At 34.0% G+C, this 19,606-nt stretch overlaps 1 protein-coding gene and 1 pseudogene across 1 annotated transcript in view; one reads left to right on the top strand and one right to left on the bottom strand.

Moving 5' to 3' along the window:
• Positions 1-19,606, top strand: part of Slc9b2 (solute carrier family 9 member B2) — a 48,636-nt gene that overhangs the window by 18,865 nt on the left and 10,165 nt on the right. The window contains exons 4-9 of the mRNA XM_026398135.2: positions 3,813-3,983; positions 6,769-6,911; positions 7,794-7,921; positions 9,207-9,382; positions 12,370-12,476; positions 14,523-14,672. Coding sequence (XP_026253920.1) covers positions 3,813-3,983; positions 6,769-6,911; positions 7,794-7,921; positions 9,207-9,382; positions 12,370-12,476; positions 14,523-14,672 — 875 coding nt within the window. The remainder of the gene's footprint in view (positions 1-3,812; positions 3,984-6,768; positions 6,912-7,793; positions 7,922-9,206; positions 9,383-12,369; positions 12,477-14,522; positions 14,673-19,606) is intronic.
• Positions 9,702-9,835, bottom strand: LOC144257345 (U2 spliceosomal RNA; annotated as a pseudogene).

The raw sequence follows: 19,606 nt of genomic DNA, 5'->3' as shown, positions 1-19,606 counted from the left end.
TCAGTGGTAGAGCGCTTGCCTATCATGTGTTAGACCCTGGGTTTGATTCTCAGCACTGCATATAAATAAATAAAATAAAGGTCTTTTGACAACTAAAAAAATATGAAAGAAGAAGAACAAAAAAAAAGAAATACAGCATTTTCTGATACAGACTGTTTCTACACTATGAATTAGCTCAGACGCAATGGTAAATCGGGAGTCCCGTCAGTATGATATGGAACTTGCATTTTTGTGTATAAATTTTTCCAATATGGAAAAGGAAAGGAAAGTTAGATTTTTTTTCCATACCAAGGATTGAACCCAGGGCCATATCCCCAGCCCTTTTTATTTTTTATTTTGAGACAGGTCTCTCCAAATTGCTTAGGGCCTTGCTAAATTGCAGAGGCTGGCCTTGAACTTGTGATCCTCATGCCTCAGCCTCCCAAGTAACTGAGATTATGGAGGTGTGCCACCATGTCTGGCTAGAGTTTTTTTAAAAGTGATTTTAAAGTGGAAAACGTTCTCTTAATTCTGTCTTGCTGAATTTAGTATAAAGTCAGGTTTATGCTATGACAAAGTAGGATTTATTTGCTGCCAAATTGTGGTTTCTCAGTCTATCTCTAATATTGCATAATAATTTTAGCCCTTGTAGTCAATTGGAAAATACTTAAGGCTCCTAGTTATTTCATTATATCATTTATTGCAACACTATATCAAGAAAATCTGGAACAAGCCTAGAAAATCTAGAAAAATTCTATGAGGATTTACAAAAGAAACATTGGATTTAGTCTCTAGACAAATTATAAAATCACAACATGCACAAGATCCAATGAACAATCCTATCACTTAAAGGAAATGTCTGAAAAATATTTTAAGCCTTTTTCACGCACCTTTGATCAATCAAGAAAACAAGCAATTATCAGAAACCAAAAATGAAATGTAATTAGGAAAGGTAAATAAGGACTCAGGCCAACTTTCACCCTAGAGGTTTCTGTCAAACCCCAGTGAAATTGAGAATGATTTTGAGATCCACAAGAGCACAGGAAGCCAAGCTAAAGCCTACCTGGGGTGGGAGACATGTAATAGGAGAAATGAGTCTCCTTCACCCACATAACACTGGAACCCAAAGTGATGGTGGATTTCAGGTAAACCTGCTTTGTCAATGGGGCCTGCAACCAAACCTACCTGTCTAAATTGTGGTTGCTAGCCGGTATGTCTGTGTGTGGATTAAGGTGAAGTCCACTAAAAAAGAAAGAAAAAGAAGGGGGGAGAGAGAGAGGAAGCGAGGGAGAGAAGGAGGGAGAAGGTAACTTCACCCTTATTTGTGCTCCAAATTCAAAGAAAAAAAACTCAATCTGAATATAAACTTAAAAGTAGTCCTGGATTGTAAACTTGAAAGCACATGGTAGAAGCAAATTCAGATCCCTTCTGGGAAAACTCACATTAGCCTAAGGCTTCAGCAAAAACACAGATGGAGTTCAAGGGAGACTCACTGTTGGGGAAAAAGAAATCACAACCAAAAAGGAAACAAAACAGAGATTTCAAAAGTGTGCATTACTAGCCAGATATGGTGGCACACACCTGTAATCCCAGCTGCATAAGATGATGAGACAGGAGGATTGTAAATTCCAGGCCAGCTTGGCCAATTTACTGAGAACCTATCTCAAAATAAAATTTTCAAATTATTAGGGATGTAATTTAGTGGTAGAGTGCTTGCCTGCGTATGAGAAACTCTAGGTTAAGTACCACCCCCCGCCCCCCCCAAAAAAAAGCATTGCCAGAAAATAGACCTTGAAACATTTTTCTAAAGAAGTTAAATAGTAAGTACAAATGTGAATACAAAACAAATACCGATTAAAATTATATAAATTTGAATAAGAACAAATGTGAACTTCTAGAAAGATGTAGTATAATAATTGAAATTTAAAAAGCAATGGGTAGAGTAAGCAGCAGATGAAGTTAAAAAAATTGATCAACCAGCAAATAGAACTGAAGAGATTATTTAGATTATAGAACACACAAAGATGGAAAATATGAAAACAGTCTTAGCAACATGGAAGTAGAGTGCTTCTACTAATCATAATTTCACAAAATATTAGGGAGGTTGGATAAGAAATATTTGAAGAAATAAAGACAGAATTTTCCAGAATTGTTTTTTTTTAAAAAAAACATAAATTCTAAGCACATCAAAAGGAAGCCAATTCTAAACACTTCATTCAAAAATTACAGAAAACCAAAAAAAAAAAAATATTTTAAAACAAACCAAAGGGAAAAGTTTCTGGAAAAGGGCCAAAATTAAACTGAATAACAACATTGAAAGCCAGAAAACCAAGGAAGAATATAATCAAGGGATTGAGAAAAAAATAACTCTTCACTTACAATTTAAGGTAAACCTGAGATATACCTAGAAAAGCTATCTTTTAAAATAAGAATAATGTCAGACAACAAAACTAACAATTTTCTTCCAAAGACTGTCATAAGAAATAGAGCATGTTCTGATACAGAATGTTACTATACCATGAATTAGCACGGATGCAATGGTAAATAGGGAATTGTGTTACTATAATATGCAATTTGCATGTTTGTGCATGTTTTTCCTCACATGTTAATATTTTGCATTGTTAAGCAACAGCAAATGAAGTCAAAGTGAATAAAAAACAAAAAGATCAGGTATGTGTATTCTCACAATTAAAGATTAAACCTCCTTTACAAGAGGACCTTCTAAAAACTTAAATTCCTATTGAAGTGCCTTATTTTCATAGAGATAATAACTAGTTTAGGGGCATTAGGAAATTTTAAATGTTCCACAACATTAAGCTTATAAAGCAACTAACTACACATGGAGAGAAAGCAGATGAAGATTCTGCCAACAAATTTTCCCTCGGTTAAATTTTTTTTTTTTATTAAAGGAGAGCACTGCAATATGGATCAGATTTTGATACAATTGCTTTGTATTTAAAGAAAATATCCTCAAGAATCTACATCTTGAAGTAGGAAGTGTACAAAGAGTAGAGTGCCTGCCTGGGATACAAACGTCTGTGGAGATTTATCTGTGCTGTTACTTTGGTTAGGATTGTGAACATTTTTGTTAGTGGTTAGGTCATAAGTTTCAAGTTTTGAGTAGTTTGTCCTAACTCAGTTTTTCTCATGAGCCTTTCTATTTTTAGCATGTAATTTTATAGAACACCTGTATTCAAACTGGAAACATACTTCACATTTTAGTGGAAATGAATTTACTAAAGAAAATAGTTCGGGTATCAGGATAATTGTCCTAGATGAAAGATTTGAGATGCTATAATGAATGATGACTTTTTTTTAAAAAAGGCAAGAATGTGCATAATTCTAAATCCATGTTGATTGTAGAAAAGAAATAAAGGTAATGTTTAACTGAAGGCAGAACTAACATAACTGAAGTAGGATTAGAGTTCAAGTATTTCATATTCCTAAGAAGAGGGCAAAGATAATGATTTTGTTCTTTTTAGTATTAACTGGTATTTGTGATAAAATTACTAAAAAAATAAATAAAATAAAATAAATAAGGGAATTGGTTTAAAAAAAATCCAAGACAGTGGTTCCTTCTGCAGTGTGCAAAGAGATGGATGAGATTGGAGAGGGCCACATAGGTGGATTCAAAAGTATTAGTAATATCCTGTTTTTTAAAAGTGCTTGGAAACTACCCAGTTGCTCATTTTACTGATGTTCTTTATAATTTGCACATGGCTATAAAGGTTTCTTATGCATTCACTGTTTATTTTTAAAAATTATTTTAGATTGTTTCAAAACCTGCCTATTACAACTTACTTATAGAAACAAGTTTTCCTGATTTGTTTCAGTTACCATGGTTGTTCTTCTGTGGGCTGCAGTTTGGTCAGTTACTGGCAATGAATGTCTTCCTGGAGGAAATTTATTTGGAATTATAATCCTATTCTATTCTACCATCATTGGAGGTAAACTTTTTGGGCTCATTAAGTTACCAACACTGCCTCCTCTTCCTCCTCTTCTTGGTAAGTGCTAAACATTTCCCATTTTCTTCCAATAAATCATATTTTCATAATAGTAGTTTGGAAAGCTTTGGGAAATAAAGTATGTATTTCTGTATTTGCTGTGTGGTAGCCCAAAACCAGTTGGTAAATTTTGAGGAGTTTTTGAGCCAGTTGTTAAACATGGTGATTTTTTAAAATTAAATTATATAAAATTACAATTAAATAACATACATTAAAGAGTAAGAGCAATCAAATACTCAAGACTGATAACTTCCAAATTCTTTTACTGAATTTCCCCATATCTGTGCTCTTGAGATTATGGAAATATCATGTAATGGTGTGCCTTTGCCCATCTCTTCCCACCTCTGGCATGTTGGTAGCTTAAAATTTGGCTGTGTGGCAGGTATGTGTAATACAGAAACCAGTAAATACTACAAATCAGGATTTGTTGTATTGGAAGCATCTCACGACATTGACAAAGAGGGACATTTGGGAGGTGGGGGTTACTGGGGATGGAACTCAAGGGCACTCAACCACTGAGCCACATCCCCAGCCCTATTTTGTATTTTATTTAGAGACAGGGTCTCACGGAGTTGCTTAGCTTTTGCTGAGGCTGGCTTTGAACTCGTGGTCCTCCTGCCTCAGCCTTCCAAGCCACTTGGATTATAGGTGTGTGCCACCATGCCTGGCAAAAGTGACATTTTAACATATATTTCTATTATTGCCCTTTTGTCTTAATCATTAACATAAATAAAAGTATCAACCAATATTCATGGTGACACTACACTCGCTTACCAAGGATGTGACTTCTTTATGGAATCAGATAGTAGGTAAGCATTTTTAAATCTGATTTTGTCCAATCTTGGTTGAACTGGAAACATTTTTGGTTTTGGATGCAGGAATTTGACAAGCAGTGATGAAAGCATTCTGTGAGAATTAACTGGGGAGTAAAAATGGAAGGCTGTAATTGAGGGTAGGGCAGTACTGCCACTCTATGTTTGCTGGTAATGTTTTAATTTTACCATGTGCATATTACTCTTATCAATATTTCTTTTAAAAACAGATAGTATAGGTGCTGGGGATATAGCTCAGTTGGTAAAGTGCTTGCCTCACATGCACAAGGCCCTGGGTTCGATCCCCAGCAGCACAGGCGAGCGCGCGCGCGCGCGCGCGCACACACACACACACACAAATAGATACTATAGATTTTTTCACACTGTTACCCAATAAACATTCTAGAAAGACCATGATTACAGAATTGTGAACTCAGAGACTTTCTTCTAGATTAAATGGCTGTAATGAATTAAATAGCAGTAATAGAAATGGTGCATTCTTGCATCATGGCATCTATAGCGAGTCATAAAGTGTGCATATAATTTGTTCTCATAAAATATCCCAACTTTAGTTAATTTATTTAGTCATGCAAACTGTGGTGCTTATAAGGACCTGAGGAGAAGCTGCTGCTGCTGGAGAAAAATGGTGGATATAAGCCTCACAGTCTGTCTCAGAGAAATCTTTACCCTGTGGGCATGTGGCATCAGTGAGGGAGAATTCCCTCATAAGCTACAAGACTCAAGTTAGTCACAACTATGTGAAGTTCCCAGAATGTGTCATTTTGTCTTACACCTTTGAATAAACTAGTGTCTCTTCCAGGCATTTTACAATCTTGCAGACCCTTCCCCTTCCCTGGACCCCTTTGCTCACCCTCCCTTTCTCAGTTCATACAACACCCCCTCATGCTTTCCTAATATTGGGGTTGTTAGTTTGTCTTGTTTTCCTAGAGGCTGAAAGTTTGTTGAGGTATAATTCCTGCTGCTTGTCCATTATATTCCTAATACCCACATAGTGTCTGAAATACTAAAGGCAACCAGTAAATATTGGCTGACTGAAGAAGAGCCACCAGCTGACTGACAGGGCAGTGTTCATTTCAACATAATTTCTAAAGCCTTTGCAAAGTGAGTTATGTGTTTGTTATTAAGTTATCTGGTGTGGAGTGAAATAGAAGCCATGTAAGTACTTATGGATATTTCAAGTAAACTGACATAGCAAGTTATTTCAGGAACTGGTTGCTGTTTGCACACAAAGGGATGACTGAGCTGACACTGAACTGAAACATTTTATGTTTAAGATTTAATTATTATCTCTAGCCAAAAGCTGCATCTTGTTTCTCCTTTTGATCTTTAATTATTTGAGAAATAGTAATTGTTTATTTTTTATTTGTGCTAACTAGTTATATGTGACAGTAGAATGCATTTTGACACATCATACATAAATGGAATATAACTTCTCATTTGTCTGGTTTTACATGATGCAGAGTTACACAGGTCATGTAATCACATATGCATTTAGGGTAATAATGTCCAATTCATCCTACTATTTTTCCTACCCCCATGACCCCTTCCTTCCCTTCAATCCCCTCTGTTTAGTCCAAAATACCACTATTCTGCCCCCCACCACCACTTCTTGTGAATTAGCATCCACATATCAGAGAAAACATTTAGCCTTTGGCTCTTTGAAATTGGCTTATTTCACTTAACATAATATTCTCCAGTTCCATCCATTTACCAGCAAAAGCCATAAAAGAAATAGTAATTATTTTAATCTTACTTTTTATGTGTATATTAAAATCTTTCTTTGCTCTTCTAATTCATCATATCATTTTATTTTTTTAAATAAAAGTTTAACTCAATTTTATCTAAGGACTAAACATAAGATTATATAATAGTCTCTTTCACATGTAAAATGCTGAAAAATATTGTCTTACATTTGAAAACTGATTCATTCTTGTTTGACTTCTCCATTCAAGGCATGCTGCTTGCTGGATTTCTCCTCAGAAATATTCCAGTCATCAGTGATAATGTACAGATCAAGCACAAGTGGTCCTCCTCTCTGAGAAGCATAGCCCTGTCTATTATACTGGTTCGTGCTGGCCTTGGTCTAGATTCAAAGGTATAAAATATAAATTTCTTACTATTGAATAGGAATTTTGTTCCTCTAACATTCCATATCTTTAGAATCACTGAGCTTCGGGAATTGGATAGAGATACTTTGTATGACATTCTCAAGAAGAAAATATAATTTATTTCATGCAGAGTTATTTTGCAGGTAAGACCTTGTGCCTCACAGGAACTCAGAAGATATTCTCATACTCTTTCTTGGAGAAAGGTGGAGGTACTATGTGTGGTGACAACACAAGAATAGAAGCTCTCCTTTTCTCTGACAGAGCTATAGGCCATAGTAATAAATAATGATGATGGGAAGTGGGGAACAATATATTTTTGGTGTGCAAAACCCTTTATAAGTATGTAGGACTAATTATGCTGATTCAGGAAACTGCTTAGTATATTGAATGAATGCTTTTTCTTAATGCTTTTTTCATATATTTTGGAATGCAGAAATGAATGTCCTTAGGGGATGAAGCTCTTCACTTGGCCTCATTCTGGGCCCCAGACTATAAGTAAAACGAATACTGAGAAGGTTAAGTCAGCTAGTGTGAGGATTGTGAGTACTCACTCCAGAAGCCACCTACCTGGGTGCATACCTGGCCCCATCACTCACCAATTTCATGACCTTTGAAAACATGACTTGGACTTGTGCCTTTTCAGATTTTAAAAATATGGATAGTACCATTACCTATCTCATGGGGTTACTGTGAGGATTACATAAGCTGTCTCTAAAACACTTAGGATGCTAAAATGTTTGTTAAAACTAACTACCTGGGAAGTTTTTGATGACCCAGACACAGTCTGAATGCTGAAGAGAAAGCATTTACGGTTGTGTCTCTGCATGTCTTCAGAGGATTATATTAGTATGCTTACTTTTATATTCCAGGCACTGAAGAAGTTGAAGGGTGTGTGTGTACGACTGTCCATGGGTCCCTGTCTCGTGGAGGCATGCACATCTGCTCTTCTTGCCCACTTCCTAATGGGTTTACCATGGCAGTGGGGATTTATACTGGGGTAATGGGTTTTTTTTTTTTTGCTTTGTTGTATGAAAATATGGAGGGATATTAAGGACTTTCTTTGATCCCATACAAGAGAATACATAATAGTATTTTCTTAAGAACACCAGAAAATGCAGCAGAGATAATCCAGTATCATCTAAATATTCTAACTTCAAACTATGGTCTGTGTCTCTTTAGACACTAACTTTTATGGTAATTACGATAATTCAAACTATTGAAGAAGGTGTGGTCTTTTGTCAGATGGAGATCTGATTATAAGCTTGTGAGAGAGATGCTGGATCTTACCCCAGAGTCTACACAAAGGATGATTAACATAGCACTCATGATCAACACCTGCCACAGTGTCCCTTCTACTAGCAGCCTTTTATTCCTAATACTTAATAGCCATGAGAAGCAAATAAATAAAGAAGTACTTAGTAGGAATTTAGTGCTAATAAGTAGGCTAGAAGGATAAAATTCTTCTCATGGTTAAGATTCTGGATTACTTGGCATCCAATCCCAACTTTGTGATTTTCCAGAGTGTGATTTTTGACAAATTATGTAGTCTGTCTGTACTTCAATTTCCTCATTTATAAAATGAAGGTAGACTGTATCAATCTCATAGGGCTGTTAGGAAGATTAAATTAGTTAATATATGTGAAGTGCTCAAAGTGGTGTTAGGCACATAAAATGTTCTTCGGTATTACAACTGCTGCTATTATTATTTTTTTAGTTGTAGATGGACATGATATCTTTATTATTTATTTATTTATTATTATGTGGTGCTGAGGATTGAACCCAGTGCCTCACACATGTGAGGCAAGCACTCTAACGCAGCCCACAACTGCTGCGATTATTAAGATCACTGTCACTGTCATTGCGGCGCTCTTGTTTGAATCTGTTGCCTTGATTTGCATACCAAGCTCTAATTAAAGATCCAGCATCATTGGGTACAAGTTCAGAACAACCATGGTCATTTTTCTGACCTCTTAAAATGAATGGTTTGTTTTTAAAAAGGTAGCTTTGCCGGGGCCTAACCCAATGAAGACTTCTGTACCATTCATAAATATTTATTCTAGGCAACCTAAATAGTTCCCAAACAGGTTGGTCATGGGTATACTTATTTTGGAAAACAATGTTCTGTAGAACTTTCATGTGTATAGTGTTTCTCTGCCATTCAAGATTATAGCTGTCCAAAATCTAAAAATCTAAAGCAATAGAGGTTGTTGTAAAATTTTTTTTTTTAAATAATAAGAATGGGCAGAATACGGTGACATGTGACTGAAGCAGCCTGTACTTAGTTTTGTCCTAGGAGCCGTGTCTCCAGCTGTTGTGGTGCCATCCATGCTCCTTTTGCAGGCAGGAGGCTATGGTGTTGAGAAGGGGGTCCCAACCCTACTCATGGCTGCTGGCAGCTTCGATGACATTCTGGCCATCACCGGCTTCAACACATGCTTGGGCATGGCCTTTTCCACAGGTAGACTAATCTGTTCCTATGTTGGTCTCTCATTCTTGAGAGACATAGGTTAAAATGTTGGAAGCATAGCATTTTTGCCTAAGGTAAATTCAAAATCGGGGAAACAAGGGTAAAAGTCCTGAACCTAGAGAGGCACCGAAGTATCTAATTTCACTTCTTCCCTCTAGATACAGATTGCCCAAGGAGTGAGCAGCCAGTGCAAGCAAGTTTAAAGCCTTCCTTGGAGAGATCTAGGAAAACTTAATTCTAGAGATTTCACACAAAGAAAAATAAAAGCAACGATTTTAATGGGTAGCATACTAATAGTAATACATACTGCAATGGATGTATTTTGTTTCAAGTAGTAACAAAAGAAAAACTGAAGGCATTCCTCTCTGCTGTTATTTAATACCTTTACTGAAAGGATGTTAACAGATACTACACTTGATCTTAGGCAAAAGGCTTAGAAGAGATTCAGCACCTTTATTATCCTTTGACATAGCACAAGATTAAGTTTCTTTTTTAATCTTTTGCAAAAATTGGAAAATAAAATTTGTAACTTCCTATTATTGACAGAGTGTAATTATAGACTAAATTTAGCTTCAGATTCTTCAGTAAAAACACTTTTTTGAAAATTTGCTATTCTCATTCTCTTCAATCCCTACAGTTATCTTTCCATTTTATGATTATATATGATTCATACAGATTATCTAGAACCTCATCCCTTGTTATTTTTCAGAATCAGCCTTCCCCAGTCCTGGTAAATTACATCATCTTTTCAAAACATTATTTTCATGATGTTACTTTCTTGTTCAAGCACCAATAAAAATTAAAAATTTTCTTTTTACCCTATGAGTTCCAATTGACATTCTTGTCTTAATTTTAACTCTCCTCAACCTATGCAGACCATGTTCTAGCTGCTTTCCTGGTATGTCTTTAAAACAATTGTTCTCAGCCTTGAAAGCACATTAGAATTATCTGGGGAATAGTCTTTTAAAATACTGTTATGTAGACATTACCTTAGACCAATTAAACCAGAGCTCTTGGGAATGGAAACCAGTGCTGCCAGGATGAGGAACCACTGCTTTGAGCAGAGTCTGCATTAACATCACAGTGAGGACTGGGAAGAAGGGGATGAGGTGAGAAATGGAGTTGAGAAGAGGGTCCAGGTTGGGGAGGGCGGAGGGGAAGAATGTGATAACTTCAAGAACCTTCCAAGCTGATTCTGTCATGTTAATCTACCTTACCCCCTAAATTTGGTCCTCTGACCTTTTGGATCTGAACCCTGATAGGTTACTGAATTAGAAATTTCAGGGGAGATGCCCAATGTGTGTAAATGTGTGTATGTGTGTGTGTGTGTGTGTGTACATATGTGTGTGTGTGTGTGTGTGTGTATTAATACCAGTGATTGAACCCAGAGGTGCCTAAACACTGAGCCACATCCCCAGCCTTTTTTTTTTTTTTAATTTTGAGACAGGTTTTTTTTTATAAAGACCTTATTTTACAAAAGACTGAAACTAATTAGCTACTGTATTTCACCACATAGTCATTGCTACTGCATTAACATATATTCACAAGTATCCCATACATCCTAATCATGCATCAAAAAGTTTAGTAATAAATGATTTTTAAGTAATACTAGCACAATTTAAAAATAAAAGTTTTGAGTAATGGTTGCACCCCACATTTTATAAAAAACAAACAACAAACAAACAAAAACTTGGTAAAAAATCTACAATGATTAACAGTGGTATTTGATACATTTTTTTCACTTAGAATAAATTATTGACTGTAACAGCTTGAGCACAATACTGCTATTGTAGCTAGAGGCTTTTGACAGGCACACCATTTACCTAGCAGAGATACATTAGCTAAATGAAATTACATCAGAGGGAGTTCTTTTTAAATAAGATAAGTGATTGCCATAATAACAAGAAATCACAATAAGTAGTACAGTTATTTCCTTAGGACAGTCTTGAAGAATTGCTGATGTGTAGGACAATTTTAATATAATTTTCTATACAATGTGCTAACAAAGATTGTTTTAAAAATTAGTTTCCAAAATCCTATTTGCTGTGAGGGGAGAAATGTAGGTTCTGTTTACTGCTTTATTATAATATTTCAAAGAGGTTAGGCAACAAAGAGCCTTCTAGGGGAAATTTCAAAAATAATTTCAGATTTATTTTTAGAGTAAACATTTTAGAAGAAGAAGACAGTTCTTGATTTTAATGACCAGATTCTTTTTCCCCACTGCAACACTGGAGGTTCAACTCAGGGCCTCACACACTCACAAAAGGAAAGTGCTCTACTACAGAGCTACATCCCCAGTTCATACAAGGTCCTTAAGTTACGGTATTCCATACAAATCAGAGCTACTAAAATCAATGTCTATCTGCTACTAAAATCAATGTCTATCTGTTAATATTTTTTTAATATCCAGCTCTTAAGTGGTAATTTGACAACTTAACTACATCTGTTTACTCCCTTTGCCTATACATATAATGTAGTAGAACAAGCTAGGTCTGAGTCATGAATTGAATTTTTCACAATTTGTCAGGCCTTTTAAGTAGGTAAGGTAAACATAAAGAAATGCATAAATTATACCTTATGCTTGTTTTGAAATTGGTTCCCAATAATCTGAATACTCTTATAAGATAGACCCATTTTATTAGACATTTAAAAACACTTAGATTTAAGAATGTAAAGAGTGGGGCTGGGGATGTGGCTCAAGTAGTAGCGCACTCGCTCGCCTGGCATGTGTGAGTCACTGGGTTCGATCCTCAGCACCACATAAAAATAAAATAAAGATATTGTGTCCACCTAAAACTAAAAAGAAAATATAAAAAAAGAATCAGCTACTTAAAAAAAAAAAAAGAATGTAAAGAGTAGGAAATGTTTGTAAGAATTTCGTTCCACATATTAGGTGCTTTCTGTTGGTGGTTGTGGTCTAAAGCTTGTGTATTTTATGGATTTAGAGTTCTGGAGTTTTTCTTTTTTGTGTTTTTCAGGCTCCACAGTTTTTAATGTCCTCAGAGGTGTCTTGGAGGTGGTAATTGGTGTGGCAACTGGATCTCTTCTTGGATTTTTTAATCAGTATTTTCCAAGCTGTGACCAGGTGAAAGAATTAATCTGTAGGAAAGTTACACTCTAAAATGTCATTAGAAAAACATTTTAGAATACTTCCCTTAAAGTGGATATGAGGGACATGTTTCATAAAATGGTTCATCTTTTTAAAGTTGCTTATTGCTATGTCTATGCTATTCATGAAATTTATGATGAAGGCTGAAATATATGAGATTTTAATGCAGTCCTGGGTTATATTTGTATTTTATATGAATACATTATATTATATAAAATATATTATGTACATTTTGAATTTCACATTAAAATAAATAACATCAATTCCAAAATAATAAGATATGCGTGTTTTTTGAAGTTTTTGAAGTTTCATAATACTCAACTAAGTTAAGATTATATGATGGCCTTTTTGGATCCTCTTTTTTAGAATCAAAATTTCTTAGATTCTAATATTTTCAAATAGATAAGACTTTTAACATCTTATTAAAATACAGTAAAGCATTTCTTTTCAAGTATATCAAAGTTCTTGACTATACACAATTATTTCCTAATGAGAAACAAATGTTTTGTTTTCTTCTCCTATTTCTTGTTGAGCAGATAAACCTATGAAAATATGTTCTTTCTATAAATTGGCCTTATTCTGAAGTTTCTGAGTACTTTGAAGAGAATCATAAACTTAACAACTATAAATAAATTTAATTAATAAAAATAATGGTGGATGCGGTGATACATGCCTATAATCCCAGCAGCTAGGGAAGCTGAGATATGAGGATCTCAAGTTCAAGCCAACCTCAGCAACTTAGTGAGGCCTTAAGCAACTTAGTGAGACTCTGTCTCAGAAATAAAAAGGGCTGGATGTTGCTCAGTGGTAAAGCATCCCAGGTTAAATCCTGGTACCATATCAGAGTATATACGGATTTAAATTTTTATTGCACTTCAAAAACTTTCAAGTAAAAATATCTGTAAAGAATTTTATGAATGCAGATATTATGGTATTATTCTTTATTCTCTTTTTTGTGGTACTGGGAATTGAACCCACGGCTTTGTGCATGCTAGGAAATTGCTCTACTACTGAGCAACATCCCTAGCTCCTTATAAGATTATTATAATTGCACAATAAAATAAAAATGATAGCTTACATTTGTTTCTTACTGTGCTAAAATGACATAGTAAATCATCTAGGGGCTCTGTTCAATACGGCAGCCAATAGATACATGTGACTGTAGCAGATATACATCATTTCTATAGACAGGGCAGACAGAACATTTCTGTCATCACTAAACATTCTGAGGGAAGTGCTCATCTCATGCAGTCTACACAATAATCAATAAAGAGAGTACTATTAATATAAACTTTTAACTGATAAGAAAATTGAGGCTTAGGAAAGTAAGTAAGGAGAACAAGGTCATGTAGCTAGAAAATAGTGGAGCTGGGAAAGAACTCAGGTAATCTATCTCCAGAGTTGCATGCCTCCCCATCAATCACCTTTTAAGGCCTACTTTCTAAAGTGACAAAGAAATTTGAAAAGGAAAAAAACTGCACAGTTCTTACACTTGGCAATAACAAGAACAAACAACTACTGTCTCAGTCTGTTGGCTCTTAAAGCCTGTTGGTATTCAAGAATTAAAAAAAAAAACCCAAGGAAGCATCCAATTAAAGAGAGAGACTGAAAATAATAAAGTTGTACCTTTAAGCTTCACAAAAACCCTATTGATGTACATTCTTTCAGACATGAGGAAACAGAACTTGGAAAAGTTAAACCAATGATATAAAAAAGTGACTTTTAACCTGTTCTTTCTGGCTCCAAAGCCCATGTACTTTTTGGTGCCAACTGTCTTAAACCTTGTGAAATTCTGCATTGATAAATGCAGAGGAAGAGAATTGGTGTTCCTAAAAGAGGATCTTACATTGGTAACTCTGCTTATTAAGGAAGAGAAAATAAATGTCATACACTGAAATGGACATTTTCATTTCCCTCTACATTGTGGATGTGGAAAAATAAATAATTAAAAATCGGTTATTTGAATCAATAATTAAAAATCAATTTGAAATAATTGAGCTAATCAGCATTTTTCTCTTAAAGGACAAGCTTGTGTGGAAGAGGGCATTCCTGGTTTTGGGGTTCTCTGTGCTAGCTGTGTTCAGCAGTGTGCACTTTGGATTTCCTGGATCAGGAGGACTGTGCACATTGGTCATGGCTTTCCTTGCAGGCATGGGATGGAGCAACAAAAAGGTGAGCAGCATTTTAAATCTGGCTAATGGTTCTTTTTGGCCAGACTAATTTTTTTCTTTTCAGATACTTTCTTAACATTAAATTAAGCAAAATTTTAATCATGAAAGTTATTTTCTGTCCATATGCAAATGTATACTCAGTGCATACATGCATATCCTTTTCCCTCCTTACATATTAATTTAAACTTGATGCTTTACTTAAAAATATATCATGGTCATATTATCCTGATGTCTTCCTTATTCTGTTTTTATTTTTATTATCTTTTATGGTTTTAGGGATGGAACTTAAAGCCTTATACATGCTAGGGCAGGGCTCTGCTACTGAGCTACATCCCCATTTTGTATTTTGAGAGAGGGTCTCACTAAATTGTCCAGGCTGACCTTGAAATTGTGATCCTCCTGCCTCTGCTTCCTGAGTAGCTGATATTATAAGCATGGGCTACCACACCAGTCTCTTTCCTTATTATATTACATTTTAATGGTTGTAGAATATTGCACTATATGGGTAGATGACACTTTATTTAACCAGTCTCCTACTGAAAGATGTTTAGGTTATTCTAGTTTTATGCCTAGATAAACAGTGCTTCAATAAAATATCTTCACATATACCATATTTCCTAAATTCTAAGACATTATCAATTCTTAAAAATACCATTACTTTATATACAACTAAGAAAGAAAAATACTACCAATTAAATTATACCATAACATTCTAATTTCAGAAATGTAAAAATGTCTTAAAATCAACAAAATATAGTATATCTTTGAGTTTCTTTATAGAATACATTTTTTAGAAATAGGATTGCTCTAGGAAAGAGTATGCATAATTGTATTTTTGAGAGTATCAATTTTCTACATTAAAAAGTTGTACAGATTTACATTCCCAACAATGGTATATAAGAGGATCTGCTTTTTTTATTTAAGTAATTTTTAGTCTTCAGATTGTTTGAAATCTGAGAGGTGAAAAATATATCACTACTAATTTGATTTATTTTTCTTTATGAGTAAAGCTAATGATCTTTTCATGAAATTACTAGCTAATTTGTCAAAAGTTTTTTTTTATTTAAATAAAATTATTTTGGTTTTTCTTATTTTCAAAAACTTTAACAATATTCATTTTCTCAATATGTATTCTGAAACTTGGCTGGTTGCCATTTATTTATTTTAATTTCCAGATTCTTTTTTTAAAAAAATAAATTTGAACTTGGCAAGATCATATGCTATTCTGTAAAGGAGTGGGTCAGTGCTTCCAAGAGCAGGATTCATTAATCAGCAGCCCAGGCTGGCAGGGGGGACAGAAAGCAGAATCCTTAGAAAGAAGCAAGGCAGCAGCACACCCCTTCATCCTATAACCTTGCCTCTACCCACAAGGAAAGTGAAGTGATAGGAAAATGAGGGATGATATAAGTACTCAGTTTATAATAGGAAGATTCTCTTTAATAGATAAATATCTTGTATGAATGAGTCTATAGGTAATTCTTAAAGTTTGCTGATGCTGCTAGTCTGGGGACCACACTCAAACACTAGCTTTGAATATTGTTGTTTTTGATCTTTAGTCATACTAAGAGGTAAAATGTAGTATCTTGTTTTCTTTTAAGCTTCTTTTATGAACAATGAAATTGAACCTTTTAAAAAATGTATTTAACCATTTATATTTTTTCCCTTTTTCATTGACAGGTCTTTTTTGTCTGTTAGTTTCTGCTTTCTAGAATTGTATCTGCTTACTTTTCTACCAGTAATAATGTGATACCTATCTCATTACAACTTCATCTGCTTAGAATATAGGTAGACTATGATGGGAATCTGTCTGAAGTATAAAGTGTTGATTGTTAAGTTATTATTAAGTATATGCACTCACATAGACATCTAAATATATATTAACCTTTTGTACCTTTTTTTTTATCTTGTTCAGCACTCAGATCTCCTATTTTTGTGGCATCAGACCTAACAATATCTTATTATAAGCTTTTCTCTCATAATTTAAAATTTTCCTTAAAGATATATCACTTATTTATATTAATAACCTTGAAAGGTAGATATTAGACCTATTTTCCAAATGGGTACACCAAGGATTATTAATATTTAATAGATTGCCTGAGGTCAAATAGCTAGTAAGTGGCAGAGCCTGGATAAAAACAGGCCATTTTTGTAAATCAAAATGGTTCCTTAAAGAAAGGAAAGAAAACTAATGTTTATTGAATCAGTAATATGCAGATACTCTCCATATCTTTTCTAATTTAGGACTCTGGATAAGTTCCTACTTCTGAGGGCACCAAACCAATGAGTCCAGAATTGGGATTCTTTTCTTCCTTGTTCAATAGGATAACATAGTATAAGAGCTGAGATTTCTAATGCTAATATCTACTCTGTAGTTTACTACTATATGACCATGTAGAAATTATCTAATTTCTCAAGCTTCAATTTACTTTTCTGTAAAATGGGGAGTGATTATAGCAACATCTTCATCGAGCAGAGGAATAAGTGAAATCCTCTAGAGCTTTTAGCACTTAGTCTTTGAATGAATACTCAGTAAATAATAGCCCTTATTATTTCTGTTGACTACTACCAAAGCAGCATGACATAATGAAAAGTGTATAAGATTTAAGCTATGGAGATGGAATTCTAATTCCAGTTCTACTACCCTCTAGCTGTATAATCCCAAGCAAATTATTTGCCTTCTTTAATACTGTTTTCTCAACAATAAAATTATTTTAAAAAATTCTACAAACTTGTTGTAACTATTACATAGGAAAATGGAAATGACACTCCTGTAAATTCTGCAATACTTTAGCAACATTGCTGTTAAGTTGTTATACTTTCTTTTTTTATTTAAATATTTCTTTAAGATAGAACACCACACTTCCACTCAATTAAGAAAAGTATTTTACTGTCCAAGGAGATTTTTTTGTTTTTTGTTTTTTTGTTTTGTTTTTTTACAGCTATTATACCATGATAGGTTCCAGAAGCTCAGATTTTTATTTTTATTGTTTTTAATAGTTCTCACAAAGTGTGCTTCTCTGGGGAGTGCGGGCTTGTGCTTCAGTTGAACCCAGCTACTTTCTCTTTGGCTTCCTTCTTCTTCTGATCATTTTCCTTCATGCATGCATTTCAGAAAGATATCTTGGGTTGATATGATCAATATACACATTGATTCTCTTGGCAAAACCTTGACCTTAGCTTGCATGTTTACATTGCCAACAGCATGCTGGGTAGCTTGTAGGCTCCCTGTTTTGCCGTGGTAACATTTGTGGGGCATTCCTTTTGAACAATATCCATTCCCTTGATGTCCACAATATCATCCTTCTTGCATATTCCCAGCAATGTGACCAAAGTAACAGCTTCATGTTTTCTAAAAGGCCTGGAGAACATATATCTGGTGCCTCTTCTCTTTCACTTTGTTTTTATTATTTTGGCAAATTACTGGAAGACAGCAGTTCCCCAAGTTGTTATACTTAAAGAAACTAAAATATTTTATAAAACTGTGTTTGTGTATGTATTTTTCTGACACAATCTCATGTTTTCTGCTTAGTTTTCATTATAATCATTAATTGTGTCTTTTAAATACGGTCACCGTTTTAAATCCCTCATTCATCTGTGTTTTCAAATTCAGTGCTTCTTTTGATGACCTTTATAATTATAAAGTTTTCTTTTCTTCATATACTTTGAATTTTATGAATTGCTAAATTATCTGAGAATTATCAATTCAAGTAGATATTTAACTCATAAAGAAATCTCCCCTCTTTCTCTTAACTTTCTTCTTTTGTCCATCCTTGGAAGTGATTTACATTTCTGAGGATTTTATAATGGTGTATAAAGATGTATAAAGTAGCCTTCATTTTCAACAGATAATAACTTTTATTGCTGTAGTCTTAACTCTTTTGTACTTTGCCTACTTGATGACTCCATTTTATTTAAAAAATCATTTTAGTTTTGAAATTATTTAAAAGCCATAAGAAGATGTGATTCTTCTCCCATTTTAAAGTTTTACAGTATATAATAAGCTCAAGTCCAGTGTCATAATAAAAAAAACAAATTGTGGCTTTTGTCTGCTATTTAGAAATAGAAGTAATCTGATAAACTCTTTAGTTTTTCCACTTTTATTGGTGTCCTGAATGTATGAAATATATTTGAAGACTCCCCTTAAAATTAGTCATCCCAACAAAAAACTAAGCAACTTAAAGTTAGCATCATTCATTCTTTTTTTATCATTATGATTATCAATTAAAGTCTAAGCTTTCTTATGATATTCTCAAAAGATTAAATTAGGGTAAAATTTGAAGATGTGTGGAAGGGTAGCAAATGGACTTGAGTTTTGGTAGAACTAGTTTTTGTTATTCAATGGTAAAAAATCTTAATATAAATCTATTATTTTACAAATAAGGTACTAAGATATAGGCTACTTGCAATTAATGGTGATAGTTTTGAACCTAAGTTTATCTCTTTCCTTATGATGTGAAACTATAAAGTTTTTGCATTTTATAGCTATAGAACTGTTAAATAAATCAAACCCTAAAGTGCTTTGTCTTTCAACATTTATAAGCTAACAGAAATAGAATCTTCACCCTAATAAACATACCAGAAATAATAAAAATTAAAATGAAGGGAAAAGAGAAATAATGTAATCTTTCTCTGTCAATTTGCTTAATAAGGAATTACAGATCCTTAAAGAGATATGACAGTGAGCATTAAATGTCATCTAAAAATATAGATTCTTATTAGTTAATTGAAAAGAATATCTGTTCAATGTAAATTCTTAAACAATGTTAACAGATCCTAATTTCTCTTCCATAAAAAAGCTTATCAATTTGCTCTCCTACCAATTAGAGTTTCCTTTCAATCTCACAAATACTTGACGTTATGAAAACTTAATATTTTTTCTTATGTAATGGGTCCTCCTTCCTGCCCCTCAAAAGATCATTTTAATTTGTGTTTCTC

The sequence above is a fragment of the Urocitellus parryii genome, chromosome 10 (assembly GCF_045843805.1).
Source record: "Urocitellus parryii isolate mUroPar1 chromosome 10, mUroPar1.hap1, whole genome shotgun sequence".
NCBI classification, from domain to species: Eukaryota; Metazoa; Chordata; class Mammalia; order Rodentia; family Sciuridae; genus Urocitellus; species Urocitellus parryii.
Note: the sequence above shows the minus strand (reverse complement) of the source record. Positions and strands in the feature narration are given on the sequence as shown.